Source organism: Cibotium barometz, chromosome 4 (assembly GCF_041138505.1).
Source record: "Cibotium barometz isolate CiBa-2024 chromosome 4, ASM4113850v1, whole genome shotgun sequence".
NCBI lineage: Eukaryota > Viridiplantae > Streptophyta > Polypodiopsida > Cyatheales > Cibotiaceae > Cibotium > Cibotium barometz.
This window is the reverse complement of record NC_141049.1, coordinates 67,367,694-67,389,234: the sequence shown is the minus strand read 5'-3', so window position 1 is coordinate 67,389,234 and position 21,541 is coordinate 67,367,694. Positions and strand designations below refer to the sequence as shown.

Genomic DNA, 21,541 nt, shown 5'->3' with positions numbered 1-21,541 from the left:
GAAACATCGTTAACACTTAATTACATAAGGACTAGAGCATTATTATGAGGCAAGATAATCACACAAAAAACACACGACTAAATTTGATTCAAAATGAGCCTTTAAATAAGCTGAAAATATAATGCCTGATGACATCATTATATAATGCTTGATGACATCATTGATGATCCAAGTGTGGCCACCATACTCTCCTCCATTCCCTCCATGTTTCTCTCCTTGATTTTCATAGCACGTGGTGGACTTGGTGTTAATCTTGAGACTAGAGAGCCTCTTTTCATTAAAGAAAGGTGCTTGGGTCGTTTCTAGGAAGGCATGCCCACTATTGAGATGATATCCATCGATTGGATTGAACAGAGTATCTGGTTGGATTAAAGTGAGTAGTTTTTAAAATTTCCCTTTACAATGCTCAAGATATTCTTGCATGAGGTCTACCTTCCTTGAGATGTCAAAATTGAAAGCTTGCTATTGGAACTTGGTTCCTGTGCTGTCGGAGTGTGCTGTTCGGTTTTTGCATGTTAGAGAACTTGTTGATCTCTTAAAGTTCTTGAGAAGTTTCTGTATCTTGAGGTATTGAAGTTCCTTGGGGGTAGGCATGATCTACCAAGGGAAAAACATCTTGGATGCTGAACATTGTTAACCCAACTTTGATGCTTTGAAATCGCTGGGAGAAGTACGAGTTTGCTTGTAATCTGGTCCATGTAATATAATCTAGTATGTACACATTCATAGTTTGGTCATCTGTTCATTCTTATTAGTGCTTTGGTGCTCATAGTTTTACTTCATGGGGTTAATGGGCAAGGGATGCAATCAACCATTAGGACTCTTTATTGTGCTAAAGTGTAGTGAATGATGGGTGTTGGGAAGGTGATTATAAGGTAGATCTCTAAAATCATATGCGATTTACAAAGGTATATATTTCGTATATCTTTTTGCAAAAATTCACTGTTTTTCCTTCCACCATATGGTGTGTGCATACATGAAACGTGTGCTTGAAGAGAATCCCTCCCCTCAGACTAGTGTGCATCTAGGTGGCCATTGGCAAATTCCATGTACTGGAAATTAAAAGCACTCTCATGGGAATTTGTTCATCATGAGGCGTCTTCGTTTCCACTTCACAAGACGCTTCAAAAGTTCGCCTACCTGCCATGATCATAATAGAAAATTTATGGGGTTGAGCTAAAAGGCTTAAGGTGTGTTAATGGGCTATCTATCATTCATAAGGACACAAATTGGGAGAAACATGAACTCTTTATATAAAAAGAGAGGCATTTTGCCACTCTATCAAGACACAAAGGAAACACCAGCTACCTCAGAAGGATCTCTAAGTGAGCACATGGCATTTGTCTCTTTGGCACCACTCGATACAAGTATGCCAAGGCCATGCTTTTTTCTATTTAACACCTGCCAAGGGTAATTTAAAACAAAAATAATAATAAAAATATAATAATCATGGGGATTTTCCTAAAAAAATAATAATCATGGGGATTTTCTAAACATGACTTTTTTCTCAATTGAAATATACTCACCTTGAATGCATCTTCATCACTTCGATCGTCCCCTAAATATAATGGAAACACATTATTTTGATCTCCAAGACCTGCCCCAAAATAATCTGAAATCGTTACACCTATGGTAGGATTAAAGTAACAGTTTAATGAAGCTAATTTATTGATTAAATGGTGCGAGGTTAATAAAGTAAAGGACTAAATATAATATCCTCCCAAAATATAAATTAACCAAGGACCCTTATTGTAATGTTGCCAAATTAATAGCCGTTTAGTAGCAATAATCAGCAGCCGTAATCAAAGTAATTGTGTGCGGCATTTTTCTTACCCAACGCTTTGAGTAAGTAATCTAATGCCTTCCCTTTGTTCCATGCGATTAATGGGCGAATTTCCAAAATCTGGGAGACATTACATGATTAGAGTTAGTCTAGTGCACATAATTAAGGCCAGATTAGTGCATCACTATTAGTATGTGAGCTTCGCTTTTGATTTTTCAATCGTACCTTCCGGCCCTGAGTCACACGAAGATTAGGATAAGACTGTACAACTTGGTCGACTTGCTCGGCTAAAGCAACCCAATCCTGGAAAAAAGAATCCAATTGAAAATTCCACTGCACACTATATTATGGTTAAAACAACAGAAAGAGGATAAAATAACAACGTCCCCTACACAAATATTGAATGAGTTGCAATTTAATAAGGCTTGATTTATTTCAAGTAAAAAAAAACTTGACTTGGAATTTGAAAGTACAACTACTCTACTCTCACACACACTAATGCCATCACTTGCACAAGGGGAGATTTGGACCCTCACTTGCACAAGGGGAGATTCGAACCTTTTTCCTTGGGACTCTCGATCTCCAACCTTACCATTGCACTATTACCTTTTCTTTAACACATCGGAAATGAATTGTGACACAGAACTTGTTGTGTTCAACTTTTGCACCAAGCACTTTTTTAGTTTTATCCTCCAAGAGTTTGAAAACCTGTCCATTAATCCAAGCACTAATCAATTGAAACATCCCAAGTACCATGCATAGATAGCCCATTTATAAGTAGACAGCATTATTTACTATGATTGAATACATTATTTCTTATGCTGTAAATCAAATTTGTAAAACTGTTCTCTATGTACATAAATGACCAGAGGCTCCTTACTCTTCACTTACTTCAAATGTACATAAATATAGATTGTTTTTACGGTCTTTTGACATGACTCATAAGTGTCCACACGATGAGTTAATCTAGTTCAAAACCTATTGACAACGGACATTACATAGTCTGAAAGACTTATATACTCACTCTATTGACATCACTCATAAGTGTCCACAATGAATTGGTCTATCAACAAAGGACATTGTCGAATGTATCATCTTTCCGTTTTTCCTAGCCTCGTTCACATCATGACTAGCAGGTACACACGTTATCACCCACACACACACAAATGCCATGTTATCACCCACGCAACCTCTACACTAACAGGGGATGGACACAAAAAAAAAAAAGGTTGCTAGTGCACAAAAAAATAAAACCTTCTCTCTGCATCTTCCCGATATAATTGCCGTTGGAAACGTAATTGCCACTTCCTTCACAATTGCACGCATCTGCATTAATTTCAACCAACCATCAAGAAAACAAGGTTTAACAAAAAGAATCACAACCGTTGAGTAAACTAATTAGCACATAAAAAGAGTTCGATTAGATATATATAAACATGTGGACTATATGTGATCAAGGTGATGTCGAAACAACCAATAAATTATCATGCAAAATTATAGAACAAGCAAGAGTACTCAATTGGTGCATAATTAAGGTTGATAATTAGGAAGCTAGTTAACATGCAAGGTTGGTAAAACAAGATTATTATTAAAGCTAATTTAATTTACAACTGCAACAAATTATCATGCAAGGTTGACAAAACAAGATTAGGAAGCTGATTAACATGCAAGCTTGGTAAAACAAGATTGTTAAACGAATTTAATTTACAACAGCAACAAATTATCATGCAAGGTTGACAAAACAAGATTAGGAAGCTAATTAACAGGCAAGGTTGGTAAAACAACATTATTAGGCTAATTTAATATACAACGGCAACAAATTATGACGCAAGGTGGACAAAGCTGCAAGACTCTGAGCATCAAACAAGTTTAGCAAACCTCATCGGACATGAAAGCTCGTTCAGGGTCTTCGACGATGGGTGAGAGGGTTCCATCATAATCCAGAAACACAGCAATGCGCTTGCCGCTCGCAGCTTCAATTATCTGGTCGAATTTATCCAGTGCAGAGGGAACCTTTGCCTGGTTTTTTTAAATTAAAAAAAGGAAAATAATATATATATATCAAATGCAAAATCCTCATCATTACCCTACCTAGAAGCAGTACTCTAAATTAGCACAAGAAAAGAAAAAACGAACTTATTAATATGTCATATATACCAAACTAGGAAATCATGATCATCTGCTATGTATTCTAAACAATGACGTCTTCATTATTACACTTGGAATATCTCTCCCTTTTTTCCAAAAAAATGCAGAATATTAATTAGACTAGCTTGTCACGATATCAAACTTGGATATTATAAGCAAGAAAATAAATCTTTTACGTAAAATCAAAAGGGGAAAAAATTAAAGACCAGATTTAAATCTATAGCATACGAAGGTAATTAAGGAAAATTAATAGACTTACAATCCATGCTCTTTGCCGTAAATCCATATTGGCCTTGCTGATCAATTCGGAATTTGCGTCGACATTGTGTGTTGTAGGCCTATAATTTCGAGGGGGCGAGGACTCTTGCATGGCCTCAAGCCACCCATGTACTGCACTGTTCTCGCTCTTTCGGAGGTTTAATCTTCTCTTTGATGAAATGCGCCCACTTATAGGCCTGATGGTATTAGCGGTGCTAATTGCACCATTACGCACACTTAATTCCATTTGTAATTAGATACCTTAAATAGATTTTGATACTCCAACAAAAAAAAATACAGAGTATACCACCTTGCATATTAATTAGATACAATGATTACAACTCACAAAAAAAGTTATATTAGATCATGACTAGTATTTGTGTGTGGTACTATTTAGATTATTGCGTGGTATGTATTTAGATTAAAACCAAGCGGTTAATTACTAGGTTAATGCTGAAGCCAGACGTAGGGGCGCAGTTCTACTTTATAATGCTGTATTAAATGAAATTAACAAGCTGGCTAATCCCATCACTAATTTAAGTCGGGCACTCCTGGTTCGTCGACTATGAGTAAGCTAATGGAAGGCAAATGAAACGTTGAACACAACTCGAAATGGAGGATTGGATTAGATAATTACAGCGTAACCGCGTCGAAGAGTAAAGAAAGGTTATTATAACAAGCACAGCTAGAGCTCACTAGCTGAGGATTGGATTAGATAATTACAGAGAGTAAAGAAAGGTTATAACAAGCATAGCTAGAGCTCAAGGCTAATTATAATGGATTAAGGCAAAGATGAATTGCATCAGCTCAAGTCTGATATTTGCAATAATTAAGGGTTAATGCCTTGCTAGTACTGTTTTGAGGTAAATTAAGTGAAAACTTCAACGTGACTTACATTCCAAAGAGCCCATTACAGGGAGCAGCTGCTCTTCCTCGGCTGCATCCATATATATAATGGAGTCAGGGGAATATACTCTAAAGAAAGGGCCATGGTGTGAAGGAAGGATTTGTGTGGAACAAGGGGCGTGTGTGTGCGCATTTGAATGTTCCTGAATTTGCAAGCGGCTACTAGCTTCTGGTAGCTGACTGTTAGCCTGTACTAAAACTACTAACACTAAAAATGAGATTGTGACAATAATTTGGATAGATACCACTCACTACTTACTACCAAAATGAAATATTAAACTAATTGAATAGTGCTCTGTTAGATGGGTGACTGAATTGAGATGCTACCCAGGTCCTAGATGTACTAAAAGTTACTGTGGAATTGCACAGTGAGTAGTATTAGGTGGGGCGCAATCTTCATCAATTGAATTGCTATCAACCAGTGGGGAAGAGGGACTTCGACTGGCAACTTACACTCTGGTAAAGTAAAATTTCCTTACACATGGGAGGTCTCAAGAAATTAAGTCTCTTCTCTGTGCTTTCTTTTTGTTTTACTTATGAATTTCCACCTTGTCAAGGAATTGTAGGCTTTGTCTTGTCTCAGAACCTCTTTCCCCCTCTTGAGCACTCATGAGAGCTTCAAGAGGACTTTTTTGGGCTGTACACAGTAAAGAAGGCCTGCATTGCTTGATGTGGTAGTCTACCCGCAACCAACCACACCAGTGTTTTGATGAGAAATGGGTATGATGCAACAACAAACAAAACAGTACTACCTTGCCTTGTCAAAAAGGTCTTACAAAAACACGTGGGTAGGGGTGTTCAACTAGAATCGAGGAACTTAATCCCACCTACAAGAAGAAGAGAGAAAGAAACATCGCCCCCCCTTTTGCACGCGCGCCTCCGTGTATCTCGCACGTGCTTGGGTTCGCCCATGCGCACAACTGGGTTCACACAACTCGGACACATTCACATTCACACCTCGTTGGGCGACCACTGCTTCCATTGGTGGATTCTTCTTTGTGTACCCTCCCCACCACCCACCACCCCCCCCCCCCCCCCCCCCCAACACACACACACACAAGACTCCACCCTTTCCCACCTCTCCTTTGCTTCATGTAGTCACCACAACTTAATGGATTTTATTACAAGTCCCCACCATCCTCTTGAAGATTCCATTCCACTGTCTAATTTTTAAGACATTACCCCTCCAAACACTACATCAACACCTAAATATGGACTTTAAAAATAGCACTTTGAATTAAATAAATCAATTTAAATCACACATACACATGCTCATCCTGCTTTATGCTTCCTCCATGCAAGGAAACATTACCTTAAATTGCACGTTCATGAACAAGTAGTAATCTAAGGACATGCTAGCTTATTTACAAGGCAAGTCAATTATTTGCAATATGAAATTAAAATGTGAAAAAATGTTGCACAACAATCTTACCAAGACCAATCATTATCACATGGGTTCAAGGCGAAATTAGTGTCCCTAGTCAAGGAAGAAAGGGTTGTTCCTATACAATCAACGGAGGTTTGAGAGCCCCTTTTCAACTACTATGATTAGCAAATTCACAAGTCAACAACACACATTACCTTTTTATGCACTTCCAAAAAAAAATTCATATCACCCTCCATTGAAAGTTAGTGATTTTTATTTTGAAAAAAACAATATAAAATTTGGATGTAAAAAGACATCATCCCTAGGATTTGGCTATAGTAATATCCTAAAATTTCTCCCCAAACGATGCTTGGTCACCTAGGGTTACTATTGTATGGTAGTTTTCCATACCTTGTTTCAAGCCATATCAAAAAAGAAAATGTAGAAGATTATAAAGGAAAAAACAAAATTACTGATCAAATGAATAAGTTTACCTATTTTGGAGAGGTCCATTCAAAAACTACAAAAGATTCCTTGCTTAAACTTCTAAATTTTGACTTTTGAAGCCTCTTACTTTTTCACTAGTTGAAAGTTTTAGGCTGTTTTGCAATTAGCATGCAAGTATGCCTATATTCTTAAGGTGAAAATGCCTTTTGAAAATAATGATATGATATGCCTATGGTTTAGCAAGAAATTTTCAGACTTCGTGAGTTTTTTTGAGTGAATGTTCTGTGAGGTTGAGGGACCATCACAACAAAAATTTAGGCCTTATATCATGATGATGTAAATACAATATCTTCCTTTGAAGTAAATGAAGCATTTTTCTTTAAGCTATAATGCGATTCTTTAATTTATACTTAAATCTTTGTTATTTTCTCTAAAAATTAGAGGAGAGTGAAGAGCATCGAACTATGGATCAACAATTAGATGTTTAGGTTTTTAACCTTGTTTTTGTTTAACTTATAGACAATCTTTGATCTTGGCCATTTTTTAAAAAACTTTGCAAATTTTAACTAGCACGTACAAACTTAACATTTTAAAAGTCTATTGTGCAGACAAATCGTGAAAAAAGTTAGTTATGTTATGCATTTTTTAAAATTATTTCATCTAGTAATACTAGGTGAAATGGAAATTTAATTTTGTGTTAGAATATAATGATAAGTTTTATTATTAATCTCTTTTAAATACATATATTTTAGTAGGCATAATGGAAATTTACTTTTGTGTCAGAATATGATGATAGGTTTTATTACTCTCTTACAAATGCATATATTTTATGCCACCAATATTTATTTGCACAATAGTCTCAACAATCTCAAAATCCTACTAATTTCAAATAGTTTGTTTTATGTTTTTCTTGATTGATATGATTATATTCTCCATAAATAGTAAGTTCATATGATGATTTAATTATGTAAGAGATGAATTAGAGATAGAGGCCTATATTATGCTCAATTTAAAAATTGATTTACTCGAGTGCATATTTAAAATCATTTTTTTACAAAAAACATTTTTGGGGTATTTTTAAAGAAATATTTTAGGAGAAATAGCTACAATTACTCATTTTGTCTAGTATTATAAACTATACCAATGTATGATCACAAGTGCATTCATACCATGAATACCTCTTCGACAAATTCCTCCTAGAAAGTGGATGCATTTGAGGGAAGTTGTTTACCTTTAGTATCTATTATACAATGGTCAAGGTTTAAAGAAATGTAAGAATTCCCCAAGTCGACTATCAATTCTTCATGTAGGGAAGGGGGGTTTTGAAAAAAAGACACAAATGGAAGTGTTGTCTTCTTCAACAAGCCTTCATGCAGGACACTATAATTATGTTTCTTTACCTTAATAAAAAAACATGTGTCACTTGCTCCTCAATGACAATCTGTGTTATGCAAACTACATAAATATTCCCAATGTAGAGAGTGTGAAAGATAATATTAAGTGTTCAAAGTTTTTCTTTGCAATTTGCCATGCCTTTAACTTGTTATCCTCTTCAATATGACTTCATGTGACATAGTAGTTATTTTGCTTTTACCTTAATAAAAAACCTTGTATCACTTGTATATGTCAATGACAATGTGATATGCAAACAACATAATTCTCAGTGTAGAGACTATGAAAGATAATATCAATTGACTTTTTGAGCAATTTTTTGTGCCTTCAACTTGTTTTCAAAATTTTTAGCTCTTTCATTTGTCCATCGGATTGGCATTAAAAGAATCAAGACCATTAATTTATGTGGAACCATAATTTGGAATAGTTCAACATACATTATTGGTATTTTATAGTAACCCAAGTACTAAAGATGATCGTTGTATGTGTAAACATGAAGGAATCAAATCATTGGTTATGTATAACTTGGACAAAGTTTTAATTCAAATCATTGTAACTTGCTTAAAAACATAACTACATATGCTAATTTAAAAGAGATGTAATGTTGCCAAAATAGTTCCCAAAACAAAAGGGAACAAAGCTTATTTTCATGTTATAATTAGATTCGATTCATCTATACCTTATTAATTACATATTTTTTGAGAAGGTTTACACACCACATGTTTTTGATAAGTTAAATAACAAACATTTTATTATGACTAGATTAGGGCATGTACTGAAACTAAATTTTTTTGTATTGAATCATGATGATTTTAGAGCCTTACATATTGAAATTTATAATGTATTGTCACTAGTATAAAAGGGTCATGGGTATATCTATATTAAAACAATACCTTGTCTTCTTTTTAACCATATACTATGTAGAATTTAGAAAATTTGTTAACCCTATAATTTTATTACAATAATTTTATTACAAATGGATGCCATTGTATGTAAAACTATGCTCTCCACTTGTCTCTTTAAAAAAAGTGCAAACTCAAAAGTGAAATATCATCAATCTTGTAGCCTCCATTGAATTATTTATTATTAAATTGTGCACAAAAATATTGCAATGATGATTGTGCACAACCTCTTCAAGGGCATTACTAGATCAAAAGAGTCTTTGATTAAGTTGATGATTTTTGATCAATTTTTTAATCCATTATTTAATATGATTGACTGTACATTATTTCTTAATCCAAGCACCAATCAAATGGGACATCGCCTCGGCATCGCAAGAACCATGCATGGATAGCCCATTTATAAGTAGGCAACATTGTTTAATATGATTGAATACATTATTTCTTATGCAGTAAATCAAATTTGCAAAACTTGTTCTCTATGTACATAAATGACTAGATCCTCCTTACTCTTCACTTGCTTCAAATGTACATTTAAATATGAATTATTTTTACACTCTTTTGGCATGACTCAAAAGTGTCCATGATGAGTTAATCTAGCTCAAAACCTATTGACAAAGGACATTGTATAGTGTGAAAGACTTATATGCTCACTCTATTGACATGACTCATAAGTGTCCACGATGAGTTGGTCTATCAACAAAGGACATTGTCTAGTGTATCGTCTATCCTTCTTTTGCTAGCCTTGCTCATATCATGGCTTGTGAAGTGTGGTGGCCTAGAAAAAAAGGAAAGACTCCTTGCCTACAGGAAATATGGTTTGCTAATCTCTCATATTTGAAACAAGACCATATGTAGCATGGAATGAGAGTGATTGGGATACTTTGATGGGAAGAATAGAAGAAACTCTTTAAAATCTTTTTGGTAGAGTAATGAAAAACCTCAAGGACCTTCGGACAAAAGTTGGGAGGTTCATGGGAAATCTATGGACCCTTAGATGAAGGTCTCGATCAAGGGATGAAAATAAAACATCACCTTCTTGTTGAAACCACCCTGCACAAGAGAAAACCACGCTTCAAGCTTAAGAGTGGTTTTATTCCATACTCATTCTCCCTCAAATCCAACCGTATGGATGGATTCACCATAGCCCAGAACCCTTAGCCCTGCTCTCTAATCTTCACAATACTGATGGAGCAAGGAATCCATCATGGATGCGATTGAGTGTCTCTTGGGTGACTTTGATGGAATAGATATACCCCTTGTCCATGGCCTCGAACAAAAAAGCATACAGTAGAAGTGGTTGGTAGTTCTTCCTTAACGCGAAATTTGAGTGTTCAACCCCCACTTGTTGCAGCCAGGTGTGACATGATAAATGGCTAGGATGTTGCTCGTGGGGTTGATTATACCCAAAAACCTTTCAACCCAAAACAAAAAAGTGGCTTATAACTCCATTGCCTTCAATTTTTTAAACATAATTTATGAATTGAAATTATAAATATGAATATAGTTACTAGGGGAGGAAAAAGGGAAGCTCCACTCCACTCTATTTTAATATATACGTTCTCTTGGTCCTAAATCACATTTCAATCATAATCTTGTGCTTAATCAAGAAGTTTACCTCACGAATGACAAGCATAAACTCTGTAGTGGGCTGGAAGAGAACTATCTCCTTCTTATGCATTTTCCATTCAATTCCATTTTTAAAACTCAATAGAAGCAAAAAGAAAAGAAAAAGTGCTAAATTGTGCTAGTGCTATGACAGGCTATTGTGTCCATCCAAGCCACACTACACAAATCATAATAAGGTACTTAAATTCCAGCACTACTCTTTAAACCCAAAGATTTAAAAAAACATACGGTAGAGAATAAAATATTTTTTTAGTAGAAATCTAGATAACTTTGTCTTTGATTGAAATCATAATGTTTAAAAGTCCATAAATATATTGATATTTTAATTTACATCCAAGCACCAAGAACACAAAGAGGAATAAGGTTCCACTTTTAACCAATCACAGGGATTGTTATTATTTTGAGTATAATGCCACTCAAGACTTTACATAGACTAGAAAAATTTATTATTATTACTATGCCACCATAGACTAGGAAAATTTATTATCATTATTTGATCTTGGCTTAAAAGTAGAAAGTACACATGTTACCCACACACATAGTGTCATCGCTCGCACAGGGGAGATTCGAACCCACAACCTGGGTACTCTCAAACTCCATTCTAACCGGCGATCACTGTTACAGGTATATATTTTATCATATTTTTGATGAATTAATAATCGAAGAAAATATGCTTGATTTAATGTGTGCAGGAATCAGTTTAATGGAATGTGCAAATGTGCACAAGATTATTATATGTGAAAATGTGCACAAAGTTATTTTATGTAACAAGGCCCACTAGCAATTTTATTTGGGCAAAGGTTTTTATATGTATAAACCTTAGGGATTTTGATATGATTAAAAATATGTAAAGCAAAATATGTAAAGCAATACCCCAAAAGTGGGAAAAGCAAGCCCAATTTTGTATGCTCATCTATTCTTAGCTCCTTGGGCTATTTTTATGAATACAATTCTCAAAATACTCAAGTCGTGGAAGGGGAGCTACACACTTGAGGGGGGAGATTTCACCCAATCTGGTTTACTGTGTGGCTCTATCCTTTACTTTTGATGGTGATGTTATTCTAATTCTTTTCCATTGTGTTATACAGCTAAGTTATTTAATTATCAATTTCAATTCAAGTCTTGTTTCAAGATTTTTAATTAATTCTTCAAGAAGTACAAAAGGGTCATGTGATAGTGGTATCAGAGCTTGGGATACTTTGATGGGAAGAATAGAAGAAACTCTTCAAAATCTTTCTGGTAGAGTAATGAAAAACCTCAAGGACCTTCGGACAAAAGTTGGGAGGTTCATGGAAAATATGTGGGCCCCCTTAGATGAAGGTCTTGATCAAGGGATGAGAATAAAACATCACCTTCTTGTTGAAACCACCCTGCACAAGAGAAAACCACCCTTCAAGCTTAAGAGTGGTTTTATTCCGTACTCATTCTCCCTCAAGTCCAACCGTATGGATGGATTCACAATAGCCCAAAACCCTTAGCCTTACTCTCTAATCTTCACAATACTGATGGAGCAAGGAATCCATCATGGATGCGATTGAGTGTCTCTTGGGTGACTTTGATGGAATAGATATACCCCTTGTCCATGGCCTTGAACAAAAAAGCATACAATCGAAGTGGTTGGTAGTTCTTCCATAATGCCAAATTCGAGTGTTCAACCCCCACTTGTTGCAGCCAGGTGTGACATGATAAATGGCTAGGATGTTGCTCGTGGGGTTCATTACACCCAAAAATCTTTCAACCCAAAACAAAAAAGTGGCTGATAACTCCATTGCCTTCAATTTTTTAAACATAATTTATGAATTGAAATTATAAATATGAATATAGTTACTAGGGGAGGAAAAAGGGAAGCTCCACTCCACTCTATCTTAATATATATGTTCTCTTGGTCCTAAATCACATTTCAATCATAATCTTGTGCTCAATCAAGAAGTTTACCTCACGAATGACAAGCATAAACTCTGTAGTGGGCTGGAAGAGAACTATCTCCTTCTTATGCATTTTCCATTCAATTCCATTTTTAAAACTCAATAGAAGCAAAAAGAAAAGAAAAAGTGCTAAATTGTGCTAGTGCTATGACAGGCTATTGTGTCCATCCAAGCCACACTACACAAATTATAATAAGGTACTTAAATTCCAGCACTACTCAATCAACCCAAAGATTTAAAAAACATACGGTTGAGAATAAAATATATTTTTTAGTTGAGAGTGTATTATATTTATTTTAGTATAGGCAACATACGGTCTAATATAGCCTTTGAACTTGCACACACCACCATGATATTTAAACCCCTTTCCAACAAAAATATACAATATTGAGAGTACTTAAAAGAGATTCTTGCTCACAAATTATAATAAGGTACTTAAATTCCAGCACTACTCAATCAACCCAGAGATTAAAAAACATACGGTTAAGAATAATATATATTTTTAGTTGAGAGTGTATTATATTTATTTTAGTATAGGCAACATACGGTCTAATATAGCCTTTGAACTTGCACACACTACCATGATATTTAAACCCCTTTCCAACAAAAACATACAATATTAAGAGTACTTAAAAGAGATTCTTGTTCTTATTTACTTTCTAATCTATTTTACCATCCCTCACTAACAAAAAAATGCAAAAAAGGGGAAGTGTTTAAAGCTTGCAATTACTTAAAAGAAGGAAGTTTTATCTAAATTTCATGTGATGCCGGTGTCTCTTGACCATTAACAATACTTGTATCACATGCTTTTCTAGGTCCCATGATGTCCATCCCATGACTCCGTGCATAATATAGCTCAAGTAGTTGTACAAACTCATATATCTGCAAGTCACACCAAAAGGCTATTTGATTGAAATCATAATGTCCAAAACTTTACATATATTGATAATATTTTAATTTACATACAAAAATCTAGATAACTTTGTCTTTGATTGAAATCATAATGTTTAAAAGTCCATAAATATATTGATAACTTTGTCTTTGTCTTTGATTGAAATCATAATGTTTAAAAGTCCATAAATATATTGATATTTTAATTTACATCCAAGCACCAAAGAACACAAAGAGGAATAAGGTTCCACTTTTAACCAATCATCACAGGGATTATTATTATTTTGAGTATAATGCCACTCAAGACTTTACATAGACTAGAAAAGTTTATTATTATTACTGTGCCACCATAAACTAGGAAAATTTATTATTATTTGATCTCGGCTTAAAAGTAGAAAGTACACATGTTATCACCCACACACATAGTGTCATTGCTCGCACAGGGGAGATTCGAACCCATAACCTGGGTGCTCTCAAACTCCATTCGAATCGGCGATCACTGTTATAGGTATATATTTTATCATATTTTTATGAATTAATAATCGAAGAAAAATATGCTTGATTTAATGTGTGCAGGAATCAGTTTAATGGAATGTGCAAATGTGTACAAGATTATTATATGTGAGAATGTGCACAAAGTTATTTTATGTAACAAGGCCCACTAGCAATTATATTTGGGCAAAGGTTTTTATATATGTACAAACCTTAGGGATTTTGATATGATTAAAAATATGTAAAGCAATACCCCAAAAGCGGGAAAAGCAAGCCCAATTTTGTATGCTCATCTATTCTTAGCTCCTTGGGCTATTTTTATGAATAAAATTCTCAAAATACTCAAGTCGTGGAAGGGGAGCTACACACTTGAGGGGGAGATTTCACCCAATCTGGTTTACTATGTGGTATTCTCTATCCTTTACTTTTGATGTGGTGATGTTATTCTAATTCTTTTCCCTTGTGTTATGCTAAGTTATTTAATCATCAATTTCAATTCAAGTCTTGTTTCAATTATGATGTAATTTGTGAGATTTTTAATTAATTTTTCAAGAAGTACAAAAGGGTCCTGTGATAGTGGTATCAGAGCTTGGGATACTTTGATGGGAAGAATAGAAGAAACTCTTTAAAATCCTTTTGGTAGAGTAATGAAAAACCTCAAGGATCTTCTTCGGACAAAAGTTGGGGGGTTCATGGGAAATCTGTGGACGCTTAGATGAAGGTCTTGAGATCAAGGGATGAGAATAAAACATCACCTTCTTGTTGAAACCACCCTGCACAAGAGAAAACCATGCTTCAAGCTTAAGAGTGGTTTTATTCCATACTCATTCTCCCTCAAATCCAACTGTATGGATGGATTCACCATAGCCCAAAACCTTAAGCCCTACTCTCTAATCTTCACAATACTGATGGAGCAAGGAATCCATCATGGATAGATGAGGGGCTCCTTGATTTTTTTATTTTTCTCCAGATTTATTTATAAGCTTTACACAAAAGCTTAATATTAAAGCTTTAAAGTCCCTAGCTAAAAGCTTTATATTAAAAGGTTATATCTATTAAAGCTTCTAAAAGCTCTCAAAAAGCCAAGAAGGGAGTTTTACCCCCAAAAAAAACAAAAAAGATTCCAACTCTTTTTCAAAAAACAAAAACCTCTTGCTATGAAATTTTCGGCATCAAAGAAGTATTGGCTTTTACAAATTCTTGGAGGACAGTATTTAAGCCAACTATTGGATGACAAATTTAAGAGCTAAGTCTTCCGTCTTCATTCATTTGCGTTATTAAATTGCAATGGCTAGTTTACCCGCATCACCCACGGTACAAGAACAAATCTTAGCACTTCAAGAACAAATTGCTAGTGAACAAGAACTCCGACACAAATTAGAGCGTCAAGTCAAACGTGCCAAATGCAAACGTGATTCTTCCAATTCTTCTGACTCAAATGAGGAGGAAAGTGATCGTATTAGACGCATTGTTGAAGCTACCTTACGTGCTCAAAATTCTAGGAAAGACTCACGAATTAGCTGAAAGGCATTCACTTTCCAAATTATGATGGAAAGAAGGATGCACAAGATCTTATTGCATGGATTAGCCAACTTGATGATTATTTCTCTGGTGAAAAGTTCTCAAAAAAGGATAAAATTAAATGTGCTAATCACTTGATTGAAAGTTCTGCCTTATGGTGGAATGTGATCAAACAAGGTGAACATAAATCTTCAACATGTCTTAAAGAAACATTTCCTACCATCACAATACAAAGCTAAGACTCGACAATGATGGTCTACATTCAAACAGCTTAACACAGAAAATATATCAACTTATGTGGATAGGTTTTAGCAAACTTTATTACAAATGTAGGTAATCAAGAAGGTTCACACCAAGGATCAAAGAAGAAAGTTCATAGCAGGTTTGAAATCTACAATTTGATTTGAGGTAAATATGTTCCGATCACATTCTCTTAGCTTAGCTATTTCTCTAGCCTTGAATTGTGAAGAGAAAAATGGTTTTCCTAAGAAAACAATAACTACCCAAACCTCGACATCAACATCTTTGAACCCTAAAACCTCTCCAAAATCATTTGACACATCTCTTAATGAACATAACATAGGTATTAACACTAAGATAGATGATTCACAAAAAGCTAATAAACATGATTCCAAGAAGTGTTACAGGTGTAACGAGATTGGACACATCGCATCAAATTGTCCATGGAAGTCAAAGTTTATTTCATTAGGACTCAATATGAAGATGAAGAAGAAGAATACTGGACGATTACTAAGACTCTTGAGGTAACATATTTATTGCATTTGATTATTTAACACTTTTTTGGTAAACTCAAGGAGAGTTTTTATGCATCAAAGTAGAACTTCTTGAAGGAACTGGCCCTTCCATCTTGAATTATACCTTATGAATTTTTCACTATGTATTAATCTTGTGGTATGGGACACAAGATTAATCCTGTGTGAAGGATTCCGATGCATACTTATCTCTACATCTGGTGGGATAATTTCTGGTCGTATGGGACACTAGAATTTATTACACAAACATAGAAGTCCTTGATATAATGTATTTTGTTAGAGAACATACTTGAATTTATATAGTATATGACAATTGATCTCCTTTGCTTGCATAAGCAAACAAGCATCTAAGGTCAGTTGCTTATCCAAGCAGGAGGGATGTTACATAATGTCCACCCTTTAGTTGTACGGGGACGCCCGGATGCTAGTGTGCCATCCTAGTGAATTGGTGTCGTGGGTGACTCCACATTAAATACTGATTACCTAGTGGTATTGGCATAGCTTGAGACCATGCTTGACGGGTGTATGTTGTTAAAGTGTAACAAGTAGTGCCATGCTTGACAATTGTATTGGACCAAGTGAAAAAAGTGGATTATGCTTGACAACTACACACCGTCGAAGTGAAACAAGTGGTTTATGCAACTGATGTGCCATGCTCATTGGAGTGTAACAAGTGGTAACTCACACCATGCGCTAGAGATGTGTACATAATGATACTCTCATCATAGTGAAACAAGTGGTGAATATATGCTATGTTTGTGTCTATCCATGTATCATATTGGGATTAATTGTACACTAGGCAATTAATTGGGATATCTTTACAGAAATAGGTGATGAGAAATGTGTGTGTGTCACACATAAGGGATATTGTCTATGTCATATTATTTATTATTATTATTTGTGATTTGATGATGGTGCGAGGATCACCAATTTAGGTGTCGCACAAGATTTTGTTGTTGTAGCATTTTCTTTTACACAACTGAGGATAGTTTCTTCCTCAAACGGGAGGACTGTTACATGTATATATTTTATCATATTTTTGATGAATTAATAATCGAAAAAAATGCTTGATTTAATGTGTGTAGGAATCAGCTTAATGGAATGTGCAAATGTGCACAAGATTATTATATGTGAAAATGTGCACAAAGTTATTTTATGTAACAAGGCCCACTAGCAATTATATTTGGGCAAAGGTTTTTATATATACAAACCTTAGGGATTTTGATATGATTAAAAATATATAAAGCAATACCCCAAAAGTGGAAAAAGCAAGCTCAATTTCGTATGCTCATCTATTCTTAGCTCCTTGGGCTATTTTTATGAATAAAATTCGCAAAATACTCAAGTCGTGGAAGGGGAGCTACACACTTGAGGGGGGAGATTGCACTCAATCTAGTTTACTGTGTGGTATTCTCTATTCTTTACTTTTTATGGTGATGTTATTCTAATTCTTTTCCCTTGTGTTATGCTAAGTTATTTAATTATCAATTTCAATTCAAGTCTTGTTTCAATTATGATAATTTGTGGGATTTTTAATTAATTCTTCAAGAAGTACAAAAGAGTCTCGTGACAATCGCACTAAAAACTCCATTCTAACCAGCGATATCACTAACATGCGACCACCGACACAAAACATAAATTATTTCCAAGCACAAAAACTAAAACCTTCTCTCTACATCTTCTCCCGATATGATTACTGTTTGGAAAAGTGATTGTCACTTCCCACATAATTGCACGTATGCATCTGCATTAATTTCAATCAACCATCAGGAAAACAAGGGTTAACAAAAATAATCACAACCGTTGAGTAAACTAATTAGCACAATTAGAAAAAAAGAGTTCGATTAGATATATATAAACATGTAGACTATATGTGATCACGGTGATCTCAAAACAACCAATACATTATCATGCAAAATTATAAAACAAGTAGAGTACTCAGTTTATCACTCAAGGTGCATAATTAAGGTTGATAATTAGGAAGCGAATTAACATGCAAGGTTGGTAAAACAAGATTATGAAACTAGTTTAATTTACAATTGCAATAAATTATCATGCAAGGTTGACAAAGTTGCAAGACTATGATCCATCAAACAAGTTTAACAAACCTCATCGGACATGAAAGCTCATTTAGGGTCTTCTATGATTAGATGAATTAGAGAGAGAGGCCTATCTTATGCTCAATTTAAAATTTGATTTACTCGAGTGCATATTTAAAATTATTTTTTACAAACAAACATTTTTTAGGGTATTTTAAAATAAATATTTTAGGAGAAATAGCTACAATTACTCATTTTGTCTAGTGTTATAAAAACTATGCCAATGTATAATCACATGTGCATTCATACCATGCATACATCTTTGAAAATTCCTCCTAGAAAGTGGACGCATTTGAGAGAAGTTGTTTACCTTTAGTATCTATTATACAATGGTCAAGATTTAAAGAAATATAAATTAAGTGGACTATCAATTCTTCACGCAGGGAAAGGGAGTTTTGAAAAAAAGACACAAATGGAAGTGTTATCCTCTTCAACAACAAGAATTCATGCACAACACTAAAATTATGTTGCTTTACCTTAATAAGAAAACATATGTCACTTGCATCATCTCAATGATAATCTGTGCTATGTAAACTACATAATTCCTAGTGTAGAGACTATGAAAGGTACTATTAATTATTCAAAGTTTTTCTTTGCGATTTGCCATGCCTTAAAAATTTTTATCCTCTTCAACGGGACTTCATGTGACATAATAATTAATTTGCTTTACCTTAATTAAAAAAACATGTGTCACTTACATCATCTCAATAACAATGTGATATGTAAACAACATAATTCGCAGTATAGAGACTTGTATAAAAGGGTCATGGGTAGATCTATATTAAAACAACACCTTGTCTTCTTTTTAACCATATACTATTTACAATTCAAAAAATTTGTTAACCCTATCGCTTGTAACCTCCATTGAATTGTTTATTATTAATTTGTGCACAAAAATATTACAATGATGATAATGCACAACCTTTTCAATGGAGTTGCCACATCAAAAGAGTCTTTGATTAAGTTAATAACTGTTGATCAATTTTCTAATCCTCCTTGAGGTAGACCTAGGATTTGAGATGTATAAGCTTCATTTTTATCATTTATTTATGTATCATATGTGAGTCACAGTTCTGCAATTATAGGTACAAAAGTCTCAATAAGATTATGCCACTTCTTGAAATATACAATTAAGCTTAATTTTATACTATCCATGTGTATATTTATGAAGTATTTGGTCTATCGTAAGCTTCTATTACCCTTTCTTTTAATTATTTGAATTGTATTGAAACACAAAGATAAGTTTCTCTTAATCTGTAAGAGTCTTTGGTCAAAGGCTATATAAAAGTACTTTGAACTATGATTGAACATAAAATTTTGTGTATACTTGAACATATATTCTTTCTATCTGTGTGTCATTATATGTGTTTCTATAGTTTCCATAATATACTTAAAGTAAAGCATTGTATGAAGTTGACCATATATTCTATGTATCCTTTAAACTCATTGCAATGTGTTTTATAAGTTCTATAATGGCATGATTCTTCACTTCTTATAATTGGCACGTTCTTTCAATATTTTTTAAGATTATGTTTATTATTCTTTAATCTTTAATGCTATGTTTATTCTTTATATGTAATATTTCTTTATATTCTCTACCCCTATTGCTCATATGACTTATACGTCTCATTACTTGCTCATAAAAACAAACATATTGATGCCCATATTAAGCAAACAATTTCATGATTTCGTATGAATATCCATCTTGTTTATCCACATGGTCCTTATATAATCTTATTATTTATCTTGGTGAACTGGATTGGAGTTACTTTTTTTCCTCATATTTCTTATTGTATTAAATAGATAACACATTGTTAATAAAAAGATTGTAACTTGATGAAAAAGCCTTACTCTTTGACGTAGAGTAATGATTTTGTAATACATGCATGGTATCTAAATATTTCTCTCCCAATAATGGACCAATGAATATGATGCTTTTCACTTTCTAAGGTACCTAGTGCTCATTAAGCTAATGTGCATGTACAACACACAAAGAAAGACATTTCATCTTTTTTTTAAAAGGCACATAATTTCACATATCTCATGCTTAAAAATGGTTTTGCTCTTTTTTTAAAGAGACAATACCATTAAAGTTATGATGATAGGTTGAATCAAGCTAAAAACCTTACATAAGATCATAAACTTATAAAAGTTAATGAAAAACTATAAGATGCCCACTCTGGACAAGATTTCTATAGAAGCTAGCACAGATCTAAAGAACTGGCAGTTCCACACATCAAATCGATGTAACTAGAGTTGTATTTTTTTAAAATTTGGAATCCTTCTACTTTTTTCTATCTTAAGGAAACTACAACAAAGCTTGAGTTTGCATTATCTTTTTATTTTCTATAGCTAATTACATATGCTTCACTCATCATGGATTTTCTTTTGTGGAATTTGCCAAACACAAATGCTCATATGTGATTCCATACTCTTGGTTGGATTGAGGCACAACCTGATGCTCTCTCTCTCTCTCTCTCTCTCTCTCTCTCTCTCTTTCCCTCTCCACACACACACACACACACACACACACACACAGAGACAGGGGGTGCACTACTAAGAAACCCTATGTATAACATGCAGTCAATCAAGGGGTTGAGGGCTGGGTATTGGTGGCCATTTGTTTTTAAAGATTCATTTGAGTGGTGTAAAAGATGTGATGTTTGCCAGAGAGCGTGCATGCATGCAAACACGTACATACAGACACGTGCACACATGCGTGTGCATGCAAACAGACACACACACACAATCCAATGGTTAAGGTGCCTTTTAGAAAAAATATTCGAACTATCACAACTAGGGCTAGTACATGAGGCATGACTGACGTGTTTGTAGGCTAGAGAAGCATATTATCCTTTGTGTCCATGCTTTATAGAAGCATGCAACTACTTTATATCTATATCTAACTGATAATAACCAATATTTGTGTACCCCTTGAAGGAACTTATAAGAAATTTTGTAGGAATGGCTAATTCACAATCAAGAGAAGTATATTCTCAAAGTCTTTTTTGG

At 34.3% G+C, this 21,541-nt stretch overlaps 1 protein-coding gene across 1 annotated transcript; it reads right to left on the bottom strand.

Annotated features, from left to right (window-relative positions):
• Positions 1-828: 828 nt before the first annotated feature.
• Positions 829-4,436, bottom strand: LOC147639537 (putative trehalose-phosphate phosphatase 4). Its single transcript, XM_086794450.1, has 9 exons — positions 4,191-4,436; positions 3,662-3,802; positions 2,999-3,109; positions 2,390-2,491; positions 2,009-2,086; positions 1,834-1,903; positions 1,527-1,597; positions 1,309-1,401; positions 829-1,140 (listed from the first exon to the last, which is right to left on the bottom strand). The coding sequence occupies exons 1-9, from the start codon at positions 4,434-4,436 to the stop codon at positions 1,072-1,074; spliced, it is 981 nt and encodes a 326-aa protein (XP_086650576.1). The 3' UTR covers positions 829-1,071.
• Between the last annotated feature and the right edge of the window lie 17,105 nt (positions 4,437-21,541).